Source organism: Ptychodera flava, chromosome 21 (assembly GCF_041260155.1).
Source record: "Ptychodera flava strain L36383 chromosome 21, AS_Pfla_20210202, whole genome shotgun sequence".
NCBI lineage: Eukaryota > Metazoa > Hemichordata > Enteropneusta > Ptychoderidae > Ptychodera > Ptychodera flava.
In genome coordinates this window covers 27,739,004-27,759,537 of record NC_091948.1, presented here as the reverse complement: position 1 = coordinate 27,759,537, position 20,534 = coordinate 27,739,004, and the positions used below count along the sequence as shown (strand labels likewise).

General features: G+C 38.4%; 1 protein-coding gene across 2 annotated transcripts in view; it reads left to right on the top strand.

Annotated features, from left to right (window-relative positions):
* LOC139121899 (semaphorin-1A-like) overlaps nt 1–20,534 on the top strand; it is a 122,829-nt gene that overhangs the window by 73,512 nt on the left and 28,783 nt on the right. Inside the window, exons 2-3 of one of the 2 annotated variants that reach the window (XM_070687192.1) lie at nt 6,669–6,820; nt 7,587–7,741. The exons of the other annotated variant lie outside the window; for it this stretch is intronic. Coding sequence (XP_070543293.1) covers nt 6,709–6,820; nt 7,587–7,741 — 267 coding nt within the window. The 5' untranslated portion in view covers nt 6,669–6,708. The remainder of the gene's footprint in view (nt 1–6,668; nt 6,821–7,586; nt 7,742–20,534) is intronic. 2 annotated transcript variants of the gene reach the window in all.

Genomic DNA, 20,534 nt, shown 5'->3' with positions numbered 1-20,534 from the left:
CCAATTCCTAATTTACATATTTAATGAATTTTGCTAATTAGGGATATATATTTGAATTGACTGGACCAAAGTTGATGAATCTTTCTACATGTATTGAAGCTACTATGACAAAAACATTTTTTGAAAGTCATTAAGCATTTTTCCTTCAGCCAATTCCAAATTTGCATATTTAATAAACCTTCCCAATTAGGGATATATATCTGAATTAAATTGATTGTAGTTGTTCAAACTTGCTATATACATAAAAGATACTGTGATATAACATTATTGAAAGTCAAAACACATATTTTTACTTCAGCCAATTCCTAATTTGTATATTTAATGAATTTTCATAATTTGAGATATTTATCTGAATTGACTTGATCAAAATTGATGAAACTTGCTATGTACATTAAAGACACTATAATATAATATTATTGAAAGTCATTAAGCATTTTCTCTTCAGCCAATTCCTAATTTGTATATTTAATGAACTTTCCTAATTAGAGATATATATCTGAATCGACTTGACCAAAGTTGACAAAACATGCTACTTTTATTGCATATACCATGATACAACATTATTGAAAATCATTAAGCATTTTTACTTAAGCCAATTCCTAATTTACATATTTAATGAACTTTGCTTATTAGGGATATATACCGAGATTTACTTGATCAAATTTGGCAAAACATGCTATGTACATTGATGATTATACCAGGTTAAAACAATATCAAAAGTCATTTCACATTTTCATGTCAGCTAATTTATAATTTGCATACCTAATGAGCTTTCACAGCTCAGCATATATGGCTTGAAGGACTTGGCCAATGGTAATTACACTTGCTATATAAAGTGGTGATACAATGAAAGCAGTCAAAAGAACTTTAATATTTTTATTGCAGCTTATTACATATTTGTATACTTCATGACCTAATCGGCGGTGATTATTGTTCATTATGTTGACCATAATACTTTCAATGAAGTTGCAAACATGTGGCAAAGGTTCAATTTTACACAACTGCAATATATAATCAAACACGTGAGCATTTTCAGTTCATATCTGGTAGTTATTTGGAGGTCGTTTTGGCAGTCATCTTGGGTTTTTATGCAAATTAAGGGTTGCAAATATCGGATAATGAAAAAATGAATTCCTTGACCCTATTTGATTGGCAAATAACGCCAAAAATCACTTTCACAGCATCTCTTGGAGCTGAGATATATTATAATTTACATGTTTGGCAGGCTTATTCTATTCAACGAAACGAAATGAAATGAAACAAGCAGTAGTATGCCTTGAAGCGGTTTGAACTACTTGCAGAATCTTTCATACCACCACTGCTATGTAACTCTTTTTACTTTAACTAATGTTATGAATAAGCTGGCTACTAAGTAATTCATTCATACTGGTGTAGCTTAGGCAGACATGATAAGTTACATTACCCAGAAACTTCAATATGCAGTATACACAAAGATCATATCTTGAGACGAAGCAAATAAACTATTTTGCAGTTTTTGTCATATCATCCACACTCATGGACGACGGCCACCAGCCCAACACACCTGCGGCCGTTCCCGAGGGACTCACCAGCCTCAAGACTGCATGGTATTATTTGAAGTGATTACCATGGCTGGTACAGTTTACAAAGTGTTTACGTAAAACATCAGGGAGTCTGGCGGATGAATTCAGCAATGAACACTGGAGATTTCATGAATGGAATGAAAACATCATCTAGTATACTTTATTCACAAGACAGTTTTGAAGCTGAACTAAGTGCTGCAAATGTCATAGCTCTGCAAATAAGATACAAAAAGTCAATTTAATTCAAACACAAAATGGAAATTTAAAAACTAGTTAGCTGAGAAGACAAGTTTTCAAGTACAGAAAACTACAAAAAACTATATAGAAACCATGTAGAAACTATGTAGAAAACAAAAAAATAATGATCGACAATGTTTTATTATATAGATGTCCTACCGTATATAACCCAGTAAACTGTAAGGAAAACTTTGTGTCAGTTATTTAGTTACTTTCATCCATACGATTGATTTACCTACGTTGATGTTCTAGTCATATACTTTGTCCTTGAATTTGTATTTTATTTTAAAGTTTACTTGTTGTTGAGTGCAATGGCTATCAATATTTTTACTTTTATTAATGTATATTTCCCTGACCTTTATTCAACTGTTATTGACCTCGAATCAAGTTTGAATGCATTGTGTTTTTCATTCAGCAGACGCTCTGGGGTTTTACTTAAACACTTTGTAACCTCCAACAGTCAAGGTGATCACGTTACATATGAGAGAAATACGGTATAGAATTTCCCTACAGAACAAATTGATTTTATTGTTGTTGTCAGCAGTGTTTCAGCGCAGCACTAATTTTAGCTCAGAAAAGAATGGTATTGTACAAACGGCAAGGTCAGTCGTTTGTCTTTACTTCTCTGGCATCATTCAGAGTATTGAATCTAAAAAAATAGTTGATCATTATTTTCGTGTTTTCTTGGCAGTTGTTAGTAGATTTTAGTGCTTGAAAACAGTCTTTTCAGCCTACTAGTTTTACTTCCATTTTTTCCTTGAGTAAAGATGATTTTTTTATAAAAAAAATTTGCAGCAGTCGGTTCAGCTTCAAACTTTATCGTGAATTAAATACATGTTGTTTTGAATTGTTTATTCAACCAGATAAACGGACAATTAAAAGACAAATATTACAGTCACTGTGAAAGTATGACTTTACCTGGTTTGGACCATAGAAATAGTCCATAAGGACTAGTCGAGTCCATGGCCCACTACTCAGCTAAAAACTGCAAACGATGATGCGATAAAGGGCTCAAGTAAGACAAAAATACATATCGGAGATAAAGAGGAAATAAAATACATTAGATACATAAACAACTCAAGAAAAAAGATACATATTGTTATATGTTCATTAAGTAGTTTCTTAATTCTACTTTGAACCTTTGTCTACACGTTATTTGCTTTAATGAAGAAGGTAGAGAATTCAATGTTTATTGCTGCATACTTAATGTTGTGTTGTGTGACTGTAAGCCTTGTTTTAGGAATACAATAATTGCTATGCTCTACTGATCGTGTAGAGTACCCATGGCGAGGAAGTTCAAAACAATTGTTAATAGTGATTGGAAAACCGTTATTTTTGAAATCAAAAACAAAAAGGCAAGAACAGTAATTACTTAGTTTAAAAATATGAAGGATGTTTAGTTGACGAAAGAGGGGATTTGAGTGGGCATGAAAATCAGAAAAAGTAATCAAACGGACAATTTTTTTTGTAGGCGGTAAATAGGTTCAAGGAAAGTAGTGTAAGTATTTCCCCATACTTCTAAGCAGTACGTTAAGTGTGGTAGAATGAAGGCATTGTAGAGTTGAAGTAGGATAAACTGTGGAACGAAATGTCGAAGACGTGAGATAATTCCAACTTTGGGGTTATTTTATTTATCACATTCTTAATGTGTGGTTTCCAGGAAAGGGAACTGTCAATTGTTACACCAAGATAACTAGCTGATGAAACTTCCTTAATCTGTTGATTTCCAAGGTATAAATTACCGTGTAAAGTTACACGTTTTTGACGTGTTTTAACTACCATGTAATTAGTTTTTTCTGCATTAACAGTTAATTTGTTCGCCATGCACCAGTCATTGACTTTATGAAATTCACTATTTATATGGTTGAGATGGAGTGTTTGAGAGTCTAAAGATTTAAAAACATTAGTGTCATCAGCAAAAAGTCTGAAATTAAAGTAGCTAGTAGAGTTATTGATGTCATTGATATATATCAAAAAAAGAGTTGGCCCTAGAATGGAACCCTGTGGAACCCCACTTGATGTTTTACGTAAACAATTTGCATCTTAATTAGCCGTGGTGATCACATTGAGTGTAACGCGATGCAGGCTTTCCTCATAAAAGTAATTAAACATCATGGACCACAATTTCGTTTCGCTAAATAGAATTCACCCCAAGCTTATTCTATTTAACGAAATGAAACAAAACGGAACGGAATGAAACAGTTCACTTATGTTCTATGCACGATTTGGGGAAACCCTTAAAGCTAGCATTGGCATTTCTAGCGAAGTGGCGTCAGGGTCACAAATCTATTTTCATTTTTATATTATTTATTAAATATGGCATGGGCTATCTATAATTTGTCTCGATGTGCTGAATGAATATCAGTGACTTATATAAGAATGTACAGAAAAATATAAAAAAAATGAAAATACAACTGCTCTACCAAAGCAAACTGTGGTTGAAGCTACAGTGAACTGTATCTATGGTTTTGAGTCACACACCAGGACGGCAATAATGATATGTCATGCCCAACCATATGTCACCCGTTCTTGGTCAAACCTAGCTACAGTTGCACACTAGAAATGGAACAATATTTCTTTCAAAGGGCCTCTGTATTACAGACAAAGCGTTGGTATTGACAGTCTTGGCTACAGTTTGAGGAGCAACACATGAGAACTTTCATGTATTATGACAAAATAATAATTTTAATCAACAATTAAACATCAATTCTTAGCAACAGCTTGAGCTCTTATACTCAATAAACAAACTGTCCTGTATCTGACCTCTAAAAGGTGCCGTAAAACTCTGAGAACCGAACCCTCTCTAACATGTAAATACATAAAGATAATAATTACTCTCTGATGTTGAAAATCATAAACAGTAATCATTTCTGCTTCGTAATGTAATTGTACTCACTGATCACAGTACAAAGTGTGTGCCCTGTAAACTCTGTTACATGAACAATCGAATTGCACTGCCCGTTCAAATTATTCAAACTAAAATTTCTCGACCCACAGTCAAATAGTACTCGTTTAATAGCGTTGATATTTGATAGACACGTTCCTAGGGACAATCTTAGTGTGATATATTCAAATTACGATGGAATCTTCATTTTTGGTTTTTGGAACTATTTTTGCAATTTGTTGTCAGGCAATCCAGAAGTGAGCTATTAGAGATTTCAACCTTCTTCATCAACACATTTGTCACAAATAGTTATCCTTCATACAACCCAGCGGAGCTCTATCGACTGCTAGGTCGCCAGTAGTTTCGGTTACAGAGAAATATGATTGATATTAGAACTCTCTAAACAATATGAGAATGCCTATACAGGTATAGCATATGATAGAGGATTATATTATTTGGTCACCAGGCCCTCCTGCCTGCATTCCACCATAATGTGCGGCTTGAAGGGAATCAACTGCACGAGGGGGATTGAGCAACTTTGGTTCAAAGTATTCATTCAATCTTAGACTGGTAGTGGACAGTTTATTCTTATATTTCAACCATCATGATGAACCTTTCTTCAGACTAGTTAGCAGTATCACACCCATCTGATGAACGTATGTTCACACTAGCAAGAGATATCAAGATCGAAGTCCCTCCGCAACCGTACACATGATAAAATGATGTATATAGGTAGGCAAAAGAAGTATGTGTGTTTCCGGTAACCCGACTTACACAAGAAAGCACCCCCAACGCAAGTCATATTTTTAGCATTTTCAAAAAAATTAAAATCAATTTTTCTAAATTTTTGTTGGTCTCAGCCAACAAAAAGATCTAAATATGAACTGAAAATGCACACGTGCTGACGACGCTCACAAAAGTTGGCGAAGACGTCACTGAAATAGGCTAATCATGAAGTTCATCCCATATATGTCAGATCCCTTACACGGGATAAATCTCTTGGTACCCATGGTGCAATGCTACATTAAATAAAACAGGCCTAGTGGCGCGCACGGGTATTTGATGGACGATGCATCAAAATATGTTGAAATACACTTGACAATATTATTATAATTTAAAGCTCATAGAAGCTATTAAGTATCATACAAACACCATTCAGGCCTGCCATATCTAACCAAATGTGAGCAAAGTGTTATTGACTCTATTTTTCTTTGAAATTGGTGACTCATGCGGCGAAAGCCTGAAGTGTGTGAAAATTTCCATTTCGATGCAATATAAAGTTGCTTATTATAAAGAAGTGAGAAAACATACTCAAATGAATTAACCTATGACCTGAATAATTTTCGTAATTTGGAGTTCAAGGAACAACAACAAGAACGAGAAAACATATAAAGCATTTGAACCAATGACTAAGAATGTTGTGTTTTGCCCATATTGTCGTAAATGGTTTTCAAATGTCGGAACTTGCCAAACATTATTAAAGACACAAGACTACATTACATCTTTTGGTTAATATTTAAAGTGAAGCAAAATGTGCTGGCAATGTATGTATTCGCTAATCATTCAATCAGACAGTCAGGAATAGTTGCATCTGATGCGGGATCCCTGAAGCTGTCAGAGGATGAGGATGGTGCTTACTTAACGTTGCAGTTGACATATGTCCTCTGTTGACTATTGGAAATGCTTTGCTTTGAATCAAGAAGATCTATATGTGTCCCACTCAATCATGTCTGCAAATGTTATGCCTGTCTGTGCCCATTGCTTCAAAAGCACAGGTTCTGCTCTGACTGTACATGTAAGATCAGCAACAAATGCAAAAAAACATTTCAAAAAGGTTTGACAAATTAATCTCTATAATGTCAATTTAATCTAACGGAAAATTTGCAAGATTGATTTACAGAATAATCCAAACACTAGTATCTGGATCCTGTCATGAAATTGCAACTCTGTTTCAGGAAGTTAACCTTTTCTATTTGATCTTTCAGGTGGATCACAGAAGTTAAAACACCATTGTATAGAGCAACAATGGAAAGCAGAAGACATTCTGAATATATGCTTTTGATTTGTTGGATGCTTTTTATGACTGCATTCCAGCTTACCTTTAGCTACGTCAGAGAAGCAGATGTTCCTTTTGAGAGTAGGTTATAGTCATGTCAATGTTCAAGTTTTGGTTATGTGACCAAATTCCAAAATTACAAGAGGATATATTTAATCAACCAAATACATTAATCCATGAAACATTGCCACTTTGAGAGAGAGAGAGAGAGAGAGAGAGAGAGAGAGAGAGAGAGAGAGAGGGGGGGGTCTAAGCACAAAGAGAAAAATTCTGATTTCTTCAGATATGGAATTTTAATCATATCATTTGGATATGCCTAGCCATGTGTTGAGTGGCATTTATGGAATATGGAAACAAGGAATACATATGGAATCATGGAACAACGTGGGAAATAGTGCCACTGGTAATCAGCAATGATCCATGTCTGTAGTTTAAATATATTCCCCCCTCCATGCAGTTTCTGTTTGTTGTTTGCATGATTACATGTTTCCCTGTTCCATGTTTGTGGTAATTCCATCCGACCCTGTGACCTAGTGTGACGTCGATTCCTTTCTCTCATGATTGCACAATGGCAGCAAATGTAATACAGCATTAACTACTCATATATCGTGTCTGTAAATAGCTGCCAACTGTTGCTGTTGATGAGAATAAAACAATGTGTTAAAAGAGAATACAAACATAATGCATGATATAGTGTCTTTGGGCAATTAGAGATCAAAGGTCAATCATCTTCCATGTCTGGGGAGATCTCAGTCTCTCCCTAAACTCAATGGAAAAATTTTATAAATATAAATGCCACTTCTACAGTAAGAGTGATGTTAGAATTTCTTATTTCGTGCCAATACAGATGCAGGAATAAAAACATTTTCTGAACCACTTGCTGAATCTTATAATGTGCTGTATGTGGAGAATGAATACCTGTATATTGGAGCTGTGCATACACCACAGGTGGATGGACCAGGATATGTTTTCAAGGTCTACACAAATGACATAAGGGAAAGTGTAAGTACAAGAACTGAATGTACTACCTACTGAATCTTGTAAAAACATTTCAGGTTTAATATCCCTCTTGCACATGGTATATGTCTCCTTAATATGCCGCTTGACATTATCAGACTTCTTCTTGTATAACCATGCATTACAGTTTATTATGTGTAAATCATGCATCTTCATCTTTCAAAAATTTTGCAAACAACTTTGCTATTTTGCTATTACATGCAGTATTGTTTCTTAGGTTTTGTATGATAAGTAAATATTGGAACAATGTAATGGTACCAGCTAGAATTCGCATTGATATGCAATCAATGGAACCTAATCCAGTACAATTTAATTGCAGTACACCTGCCCTTTTGAAACACTACAATATCTGACACCTAGAGAAATGATGAGGCAACCCTAGAACTACACTTACTTTCATAATTCATATACAGAGCTATTATTCACCCATGGTAAATATAAAGGAATTTGTTACACAATGTGTTTTAGTGCACTGATTAGTTGAAAGGTTGGAACAAATGTGCATGGGCTGAGTGGCGCATGGCTTGTTTTGTAATTTGTTGCCTACACAAGATGCTTCAAAATATAAACTCTTATTTTGTATTAATAAGTGTGCCATGCAGGACTCGAACTCACATCCCCAAATACATTGTGGATTCTCTATCAACTGAGCTAATGGATCAGGCGGAATTACTGTGGTCGGTTCTGTCACTTAGATGGGGCTGTTCATTTCATGCATGTGTAAAGTGAGTTTTTGCCTAACTCATTACCTTATCTTTCTGCCTAAGGATCCTATGGATTCAACAGGGACTCGCACAGAAGTCATCAACTTAGGAATTGATTTTTTGGGTAATGAGGATCAGTCATACGAATGATGCGAAGCCAGAGAAGGGTAATTTTTTTTGGGGGGGGGGGTTTGAAATGTGACTTACGTCACTATACGAATTATATTTATTTTGAAGTAAACGAAATGAAAAGTGACCTGTGCGGGACTCGAACCCACATCCCCGAATATATTCCGGATGCTCTACCAACTGAGCTAATGGGTCAGTCGGAATTACTGTGGTCGGTCCTGTCACTTAGATGGGGCTCTTCATTTCATGCGTGTGTATAGTGAGTTTTGGGCTTAATTCATTACCTCATCTTTCTGCCTAAGAATGCTATGGATTAAAAGGGACTCGCACAGAAGTCATCAACTTAGGAGTCGATTTTTTAGTCCTTTGGACAATGGTCCAAAGGATTTATGTGATCACTCTTAATGCGCCGTATGCCATATGGCGTGAGCCGTAGACACCCACTGTTTGAAAATGCTTCAGTAACTTTTGCTGAAATTTGGCAAGATGAACACTTTGGTCAATGCCTCCTGCATGCTAGTTGGATTTTTTGACCGAATCACTAGAAGTGCTATTTTTTGTGATATTTGAGGTTTTTTTACCCATAAACAGCTGCTGTTCTAAATTGCTTCACTAACGTTTTTTTTTGAATTTGGCAGAAATATAAATCTTGTAACTATCACCTGTATGCTATTTTGATTCCTTGATTGAATCATTCCTTGTGCCATTTTTTGCATTATTGGGGCAAATATTATAATCATTATAGTATTATGTACACTGCGCATGCACGTAAGCTTTGGGGTATGGTCAATCTAAGGTGATCACCGCCATCTTTGTTTCTCATTGGTAAATGATTTCCGTTTGATTGTTGCGAGAATTAACATTATTACTTCAGCCAGCGTTGCTACTTTAAGTGTATTTCTCGAAGTTTTCCCAGGGGGTATATTGATCCTCAACAATTCTTGACTGTTTGGCTTCAAATAAGGAACGGAACTGAATTCCCATCAGCTTTTCCGCGATCCACGATTGATCACCATATTGGATCTGCACCGGGGCAAGCAGGTACTGTGAAATGTTCGTTCATGGTCCCTCCACAAGCTGTGGTTCGTTGTTGAATATTCCACATAGTTCGTATGCAGGTGAAGTTGCTCTTACTTTGAACATTCTTTTCTGCTACAAAATGAATGGGTCATTTTATAAGTCCGGATTAGAATTCAGTTTTCAAAAATAACAATGGCCATTGGGCATTGGCTGTCTTGACAAGCAGAATATTTGGAATTTTAGTATGCAATAGCGCTGATCACTGAACGTCATTTTTCTGTCATTAATATGCAAAAATAAATATTTGTCCACATTTTCTGCAAGAACTATGAAAACGAAACCTGCTAATGTTACAATGCATACTAAAAATCACACTAATTCATATGAATTAATGGCTCAGACTTCAAGCCGCAACAACAACCGCGCATGCAACAACAAAATTTATTCAAATTTCAGGCAGCGGTGCCGCGCGAGCAGCTATGTTTAGTAACAGATATGACATCGCGGTCAGCGCTATTTGAAGTAGGCTAAAGAACTAGTCGATACACATAATTCAGAATAAATAGCCAAAAGTTACAGCTAATGGAGTATTTAACTCAACAATGTAAAGATATGCGTCGATATTCTACATCGAAGGGCACACACCAATCAACTGGTAACTCAACGTCACAGGTTTTATTACTTGAACTACAACGGAAGTAATACAACAAGATTGGGGCGCTATCCAACTAGCACGTATCATTACATCCCCCTTCTCAATAACAAAAAAAAGAATGAACAGGAAAAATTGCTGAGTCGCAAATAATGAAACATCATGCAAACACGTAATGCTCAAGAAAACTTAAGAGTTCAGTAAGAGTCATTCAGTGTTCTCAGTGGTGTCTTACAAATGTTTTATACATAGTCCTTTTTCCACACAGGTGGTTTGATCAATCTACCTGAGCATGTTCTTCTCACATCACTCTGTTTAGTGTCATCAGTTTTACTATTGTTATTGCTCTCTGTTACAGCCTTATTGTCCGTTACTGTATGAGCAATGATGGGCTGATCAGGCTTGTCACTTAATAATTTATTCTCATTCTGCGTGTCAATGTCTCTTGTGCTCAAGTCTTTGAGAAATTTCTGATTTCTTCTAAGTGTAGCTCCATTTGATGTTTTGACTATGTATGATCTTGGTTCAGGACATTTCTCTGTGACCTTAGCTGTTGTCCAACGTAGTGATTGTGGTTTGTAGACCAACTGTTTGTCCAACTTGTAAATCTGGACGTCTCGAGCTGATCTATCATAGTAGTACTTCTGCACTTCCTGTCATTGACGGAGGGAAGTCATTATTTCTTCGTTTCTCTTTACTCAAGTAGGTATGTTTATTCTGACCCTTCTATTACACAACAACTCTGTAGGACTACCAATTCTTGCATCTCATGGGATAGCTCTAGCACACAGTAATGCAAGTTCTGGATCAGTTCCTGCATGCTTGGCTTTCTTCATTGTGGCTTTCACAGTCTTTACGGCTCTCTCAATGAATCCATTAGACTGTGGGTAATGAGGCCAAGACATGACGTGTCTGAATCCCCAATTTCCACTGAACTCCTTGAACTCTTTGCTTGAATAGCATTGTCCACCATCACTAAACATGCATTCAGGAATTCCATGCTCTCCAAATAAGGTCTTTAGCTTGTAGATAACTGCCTTGCTCGTTTCAGCATTTATACGTCTTACAAATGTCATCTTGCTGTAGTAGTCTGCAACTACAAGGTATGTGACACCATCTAAAATAAACAGATCAGATCCTATATTCTGCCATGGTGCGCTTTGTATGTCATGTGGTATCATGCTTTGTTTCTGTTTTCTCCTTGCGAGTTGTAGACAAGCGTCACATTTGTCAATCAAACGTTCAATGTCACTATCTATTCCTCTCCAATAGACACATGTTCTAGCTCTGAGTCGTGTCTTCTCAATACCTTGGTGACTCACATGTAGCTTTGATAGTATATCATCTGGGAGGGATCTTGGAATTATGATGCGTTCACCTTTCATCAGAATTCCATCTTCGACAGATATGAAGTCTTTCATACTCCAGTACTGTCCTTCTCTGGCCGTCCATTAGAAACTATATTCTTCAACATACAAAGTTCCGGACATTCTCATGAGTTGCCGTCCAGATCCAAGAAGTATCTTTCTTGATCAATTCGCGTAATTGATCCATTTTCATATCAGACCATCTTACACTGTGAATGGTTTTCTCAAACTTCAGCGTTGTGGCAGGTTTTGGATTCAGGCGAGATAATGCATCGGCCAATAGTTGTCTGCCAGGTCTGTATCTAATCTCCATATCGTACTGCTGTATCCATAGAAACATCCTTTGTAAGCATGGTGGAGCTTGGCTCAGATTCTTGAGCTTTATAGCCTTAAGGGGTTTATGGTCCGATTCCACGACAAACTGGGACCCATAAACGTATGTGTGAAAACGTTCAACTCCAAACACTACTGCGAGCATTTCTCTCTCTATGTTTGCATACCGTTCCTCTGTAGGTGTAAGGGAATGCAATCACATCTTCATGTCCATTGGGGTTGACTTGGATTAACACTGCGCCCAGTCCCTTTTTACTGGCATCCACCTGTATTTTTGTCTCTCGCTGGGGGTCAAAGTAGTTGAGTGTAACAGCATTACATATCAGTTTCTTGATCTCATGAAAGACATTCTCATGAGTTGCCGTCCAGATCCAAGAAGTATCTTTCTTGATCAATTCATGTAATGATGAGGTTCTACCTGATAGGTTTGGGATGAAAGGTGCCAAATACTGTACCATGCCAAGAAACTGTTGTAGCTCCCTGACATTAGTAGGGCTTGGCAAATCGACAATCTCCTTCACCTTCTTCTCATCTGGGCGTACTCCCTCAGCAGTGTAGACCATACCATAGAATGTAACCTCATTAGTCTTAATTTTACACTTTCCACAGTTGAATACTAGCCCATGCTGACGGGCATGTATCATGAGCTGGTGTAGGTTGTCGTCATGGTCAGCGTCATTTCCCCCGTAGACAATAATGTCATGAGTAGTATTCAAAGTACCCTTGCAGCCAGCCAATATCACATCCATTTTCTCTTTGAATACATCTTGTGAGACTTTGAGGCCAAATGGTAAGCGACGGAATCTATATCGCTTGCTTGGCGTACTGAATGATGTCAGGGCTGCAGACTCATCATCCAGTTCAATGCTCCAGTACCCATGTCGAGCGTCCAATTTGCTGAAGACTTTGGCACCAGCGAGTTTATGAGTAATCTCCTCAACTGTTGGCGCTCTGTGGTATGTCCGCTTGATTGCGGTATTCAAGTTCCGTGGGTCAAGACATACACGTAACCCACCTGACTCCTTTCTACTGAAAGCAAGTGAGTTCAACCATTCAGTGCTCTCGTTTTCTGGTATGGGTTCAATGACACCCATTTTTGTCATTTTGTCAAGTTCAGCCTGAATTTCATCCTTCAGGTGGATAGGATATTTTCTGGGAGGGCTTACCATCGTTGTCGCATCTGGCTTTATATCAATGTGATATTTCCCTGGGAATTTACCAATACCTGTAAATCGATCAGGGTACATGTCCACCAGCGTTGATGTGTTGTCAATCGGTTTTGGTGCATCTGAGTTTGCAACACGTAGTGTCATTGCTGCTAGGGTGTTCACTGTGATTATATTCAATAGTTGACTAGCGTGTTTCCCCAGAATTATCGATCCTGGTGTATCAGCGACAAAGAATTCTACCTGATACCACTGCTTTGATCTGCTATCATATCGTAATCTCAGATTAACAGAACCATGTTGAGTAATTTCTGTTCCATTGTAGGCATACAACTTCACATGTCGGCGTTTTTGTAGAATGTTACCATGAATTAGTCCTGTAGGACTGACCAGCGATGGAAACATGTTCTTGAATGTTCTCACGGGTAGAACCTTTCCCTGTGCTCCAGTGTCCACTTTACATTTCATCTTGGCTATTTTACTGTAGCCAGGAATCTGTGCATCAACATCAACAATGATACCACTCTCAGCACCGTTTTGTCTATTAATAGCATCGAAAGATAACTCTTCATCGTCATCATCAGAATCAACCTCTAGTGCATGTACAGCTTTCCTGTTGCTGTCATCTTGATTACTATTTCCACCCTTCATACCGGGCCTTCATACCTCTGGCACTGCTTCTTGTCTGTCGTTTAGACACAAATTGCTTTTTGACAGGGCTTGTCGGCTTCGGTTGAGCATTCAGTGACTTACATAATAATAATAATAATAATAATAATAATAATAATAATAATAATTTATTTGTAAAGCGACAAACTCCACAGAAAAAGCGATCACAGCCGCTAAAAGATACATTACAATAAGAAAATGGAGAACTAATAAAAATAAAATTGATCGGGAAAGTTAAAAACGAGCAAAATTATAATAAAGTCTAATCAATAGAGAAAGCCAACTTAAAAAAGTGTGTCTTAAGCGTACGTTTAAAAGTAATAAAATTATTACAAGAACGATGTTCACTGGAAGCTCGTTCCAAAAAATTGGGGCTGCAGAACAGAACGCCCTATCGCCATACTTTTTTTGTCTTGGTCATGAATGTATTGAGTCTAAAATCGTTGGCAGAACGAAGTTCGCGCCTAGGTATATAAAAACTTATTAAATCTCTCAGATATTGTGGACCAGCACCATATAAACATTTAAAAGTAATAATTAAAATCTTGTAAATGATACGCTGGTGTACAGGTAGCCAATGAAGTTCCTGCAGATATGGTGTAATATGATACGCGCTTTGACCGAGTTATAACTCAGAGTCTGCATGGCTGCTACACTTTGAACATACTGAATGCGATTAATCAAATACAGTGGTAAGCCATACAGCAAAGAATTACAGTGGCAGATCTGGATAGGTACTTACGAATGAGGGCAATGCGTCGAATATGGAACATGGGAGAGCGACAAATATGACTGACATGAGATTTCATAGTGAGACCGGAATCAAGAATGACACCAAGGCTCTTTGCTTGACATTGCGTTAAAATCAGCGCATCACCTATACGAAGACTTCGCTCAAGACTTGAATAAAAGTCAAAATTCTCAGAGAAAATTACAAATTCTGTTTTATCAACATTAAGGCGTAGAACATCGGGCTTTCTAGTGTCCTGTTTTACCACAAGTACCACATTTGCTATGAAATGCTGGACATTGTCCATATGGGTGGTCCTTTGCACAAAACTTGCAATTAGTTACACCATTGGTCTTCTTCATATCACGTTTCTTGTGAATAGCATCTACCTTGGTAATCGATGTACCTGCACTTGCAAATGCTTTCATGTGTGCATGCGTTGCTTCTTGGGCCCTACACGTTTTCAATGCGTCATCTATCGTCAGGTTTTCACCCTCACTTAGCAACTCTTTGCGGGAGTCATTCACCCGTGTACTCATAATTAACTGATCAATCAGACGATCATCCATATCTTTAAACTTACACTTCAGTGCCAATGCTCTGCAACATGTATAAAACTCATCGATACTTTCTCCATCTTTGTGTTTGTACGCAGTTAAGGAGCGTTCAGTTTTTACAGCCTGGGGGGGGGGGCGGCAAAATCTTGTCGCCGGTGTTCAAAAAAACATAGACCCCCCCTGCATTTTTTGTGAAAAAAAGATGACCCCCCCTTTGTCAGACGAAAAAAATTGATGACCCCCCCCCCTGAAAAATAACCAAAACCCATATGTCAAATTTACCCGCATGGTTTGGATTTGAACTCCGGTACGCGGCGCACTTTATTCGTGTAGCAGAGATGCCAGTGCACAAACTTCTCAGCCACATCCATTGAAACGTCTGTTAATTAGGACGACTGTAAGGCAATTTTTAACTTCATTTCCATAGACAACTCATGTCCATGGACATTGTATAAAGTAAACTTTATTGGAGTGGTTCGCCAAAGGCAGCCCTCCGGTTAAGAGGGTAATGGGCCATTACGTAAAGTCAACTTTATTCTAGTGGGCCACCAAAGGTGGCACGCCGGTAAAGAGGGTCGATCATGGCTATTGCATAAAGTAGACTTTACTGGACAGGGCCGCTGAAGGCGCGCGGCCATTACCATTATTCAGTGCGTGATCCCAGGGGTCCCTAAAAAATGTTTCTAATACAAGCCGCGGCTACAATTGGGAATTTTACAGTAAGATTGCCGTGGTGTATTACATAAAGTCAATTTATTGGAGTGGGCCGCCGCAGGCGGCCCGCCGGTAAAGAGGGTCGGATCATGGCCATTGCATGAAGTAAACCTAATTGGAGTGGGCCGCCAAAGGCGTCTGCCCTTTAAGAGGGTCATGGGTAATACATAATGTATATTTATTGTAGTGGGCCGCCAAAGGCGGCCCGCCGGTAAAGAGGGTCGATCATGGCCATGGCATAAAGTGAACTTTATTGTTGGTATTATATGTTTTTGAAAATGTGGTGACCCCCCCTTTCCTACCAGTGAAAAAGCAATGACCCCCCCCTTTGCGGATTCCAAAATTATGATGACCCCCCCCCTCGATTTTGCCGGCCCCCCCCCGGCCGTAAAAACTGAACGGTCCCTAAGTTCAGTCTGTGTATGATCAGCAAAACCAACCGACTGTTTAAATCTATCCAACACGTTGTCAGGCATTTTCCGTGGCTCATCAGTTAATGTCCCGGGTTAATGTCCATGTTTTTGACAGTTGTTCGTCCTTTTCTCCTGCTTGGAAGATAATGTAGTCGTGTTGGTCTTCTTTGGAGACTTTCTTAAGTCAAACCAATGATTCAGCCTTGTGCGGTAATCTAATAGAGCAGTTTGGTCGTCGTCACTTTCCCATTTCATTTGAGGACATGAAATGACGTACGCATATGCGTATATACAGCTCACAGAAACAGTGTATAATTCGCCCTACTCGTGTGTACGAGGACTTCTGAATGTGGCGGTACGGTCACTTTCAGCGTATGGTTACTTGAATATGCTATATTTACCACATATGATTGGTAGCACAGTCGCTCGAGAGTTATTCAGCTCTGGGACTATTCGCCCCATAGACGAGTATACAGAATCGAGAAATACTTCAAGTCTGGAAACAGAATGGCTATAAAAAACCATGCCATGTCACATCCGTGTCCGATTTCACTGTGAAAATTAGCAAGTTCATCTATCATGCAACCGTCGATCGTTCCCTACCATTCTAAAAATTCATACCTGATACTTTATCTGATTCAAAAACGCTCGTTTCGTGTGATTTTCGGCCGAATTCGACGGACAACTCGCAAAAACCTGGGGAGCAACATTCCGGTCACCTCTTGGGTACCTCCACTTTACTGACGTTGGCGCAGCCTACCCATGAGGGATGACTGGAATGTTGCTCACGCTTATGTTTTGGCGAGGTGTCTCTTGAACTCGGCCGAAAATCACAGGAAATTGCATTTTGTAAGCAGATGAAGTATCAGGTATGATTTTCGTGTGATTTTCGGCCGAGTTCAGAAGACACGTCGCCAAAACTTAAGGCATGAACAACCTTCCAGTCACCCCTCATGGGTACGCGGCGCTAACGTCAGTAAAGTGGAGGTGCCCAACGTCCACTGTGAGGTGACCGGAATGTTGCTCACGCTTATGTTTTAGCGACGTGTCCGTCGAATTCGGCCGAAAATCACACGAAACGAGCGTTTGTGAAGTAAATCAAGTACCAGGTATGAATTTTGAGAATGATAGGGAACGGTCGACGGTTACATGATAGATGAACTTGCTACTTTTCACGGTAAAATCGAACATCAAAGTTGACATGGTGGCAAAATCCCTATACGAAATAGCCATTCTGTTTCCAGACTTGAAGTATTTCTCGCTTCTGTATACTCGTCTATGGGGCGATAGTCCCAGAGCTGAATAACTCTCGAGCGACTGTGTTGGTAGCCAGCTCACTCCGTCCGTTGTTGAAAATAGCAGTTAACAAAAGTTTGTGTTCAGGCCAGTGTGACACGTGCACATATACAGAACTTTCTAGAGGCGTATTTGGGCTTGTTGTGCGACGTCGTGTCCCTTCAGGTGCAGAAATCTCAGCGTAAATTCGTACAACACACGAATTATTCACATAAATGTGACTTACAGAGTTCAAGTGGTCTCAGCATACTTTACCGCTGCCACCATGTAAAGATATGCGTCGATATTCTACATCGAAAGGCACACACCAATCAACTTGTATTACAACGTCACAGGTTTTATTACCTGAACCACAACGGAAGTAATACAACAAGATTGGGGGCGCTATCCAACTAGCACGTATCACAACAACAGGAACTGTGCTCGGGACTTGTATTATTTGACACTTGATTTGCACTCAAGACTGTAATGATTGTTCAGCTATACACACTCTTCTCACTACAAAAATTGTGATCGTAAGCTTATGAAAGAGACAGTAGTTTCAACTCTACCAAGATGTTTAGCATTTGTTTTCAGAGTGACTTTGTTATCCCCAGTAACTTTTGCAATTTAATATTTGAAAATTTTCAGGTTTTTAAAGAACACTTTTTGTTCTACCTCATTATTTTTGAAATTCATAATGTACAGGCTGTCAAAATAACTATATATAACCATTCGTTGTTTTCGTGTTGTTTATCTCGTTATATCGTCTTGGCCTGCTTCCCGGGGCCTGCTTTTACTCATGGGCTCGCCTTGGCTTGTGAAGAGGCACTGGGAATCTTCAAATGACTTCACGAGATGTTCAGATTTCGTTGGTACTACATAGACTTTATTTCTCGACAGACAAGCTTGTCAGGTGCCACCGTCTCTAAACGGCTTGGACTTCTCTTTGGCTGTCCTCCTCCCCTGTCTGTTGTATTTCTCTCTCTTGTCCTTTGTATTCCCTTTCTCATATTATTTCATATTGGGATTTTAAACGTTATCTTTAAGGCGTGGCTTTGATCATACGTGAGATATGAATTAAAAATAAAATTATACGTCCAATCATAAACATCAATGCATGTCTCGATCTTAAATTAACATGTCACAATTAATATTCAAATGTCACTGTGACAAGTTGCAAATCCATTCATAATTGTGCTCGTGCCCATGACTACCTAGAGCATAAACCTACGTCAGAGACACAACCAGTTGATTACTGTCACACTGTATGGTGTTTACTGCCATTGTTTATGGAATTTTTGTTCAGACTCACAGTCACCTAATTATAAGTATGCTTGTTGTATACTAATACAAGTATAACTTGTGTTTCCAAGCATTGCTTTCAACGTACTTATTGTAGAGCACAAGAAACACTGCATTGTAAATGTAGTAGTTGAGTTATTATACTTGTGACCAATGGAAAGTCAAAGTTTATGCGATTGATCTATGTTGTGTTTTTTCTGTGTTGTTTTTTTTTTTGGCTGGCTGGCTGGTAGGTTTTTCAAAAATCCAAGGACGGCAAACAAAGAATTTTCTCTACATGGCATAGTATGCCCAGATCGGGAAATGGCGATCGCTCAAATTAAATCTTCATTATTGAATACCGCCTTGTGTATGCTCAGTATTTGTGGAATCAGCACGGGCAGCTCGCTATATCAATATCGATCGGTTCTGTGGTTCGGTATAAAAGCCAAACATCGGCTGTTGCAGGTACGTAAATTTCGCCACTTTGACAGGAAACTGAAAACCACGGAAGTGAACAAATCAGTTTATCATGGAAATTTTGTCAGTTTCATTTACTCATATGTTCGGGTCGAAAATAATTTTTTTCTCTAAGTAATATCTGAATTTTTACATTAAAATAGCAACATATTTATTGTGACCGTACTTTCACTTTGGATGTGTTTCCGACGACGATGAATTGAGATCTCCACAGCCATAGGCAAAGAAACGTGCCTAAAACTAGCACCGGATTCAGATTCAGTGTCATTTTGCATTGTCCCTCCACCTGTTCTGTGATTGTGCACTGCCAGCATCTGCTTCAGGGTGACGTATGACCCAATTCTGAGTCTGAAGCTAGCTTTACATTACAACACTCAACGGCCATTTCGAGTTCGCGATCATTCGTAGTGCAAAATGCAATGTAGCATGTAGTTAACGATAAGGTGGAGCGGAAAGATGGACGAATTTAGCAGATGAGCAAAAAATCAGTAAACCTCAATGTCTTGCTTACTTACTACAGAATGTTTGTAAACTTGTCCCCAAATTTACAATAATACTTCCTAGCATTACCAGTTGCTGACCTATTGGCAACATTCAATTCTCTTGGCAATTAATGTGGTAAATTAAGGAACAAGTTTACAAAATTATGGTACTAAAAAGCAACATATCGCTCCCTCCTGCTAACTTCTCTTTTGTTAAAATCATGGTCACTTGTCATTTCTCCTGACTTCTGTCATACTATAACACTCAGTGAAAATGGATGAACCAAATGAAATCGCAACACTGGCCCTTTCCAACTATGAATGTGTACTGTTTGGATTTTTCCCCTTTTAACCCCTTTATTCACCATTAATATTGATCCAAAGGACTTTGGTGCCCCCGGGCCCCATGTAATGAGGGTCGGTCATACCAATGATGCGAAGCCAGAGAAGTGCAATTGGGGGGAGTTGAAATTGTGACTCAGCTCACTATACGAATTATATTTATTATGTAGTAAATTAAATGAAAAGTGACCCATGCGGGACTCGACCCACATGCCCAAAATACATTTCGGATGCTCTACAAACTGAGCTTATGGGTCTGTCAGAATTACTGTGGTCGGTCCTGTCACTTAGATGGGGCCCTTCATTTCATGTGCGTGTATAGTGAGTTTTTGGCTAAACTCATTAACTTATCTTTCTATGGGTTCGAGTCCCGTATGGGTCACTTTTCATTTGATTTCCTACAAAATAGATATAGTTCGTATAGTGAACTGAGTCACAATTTCAACTCCCTTATAAATGCT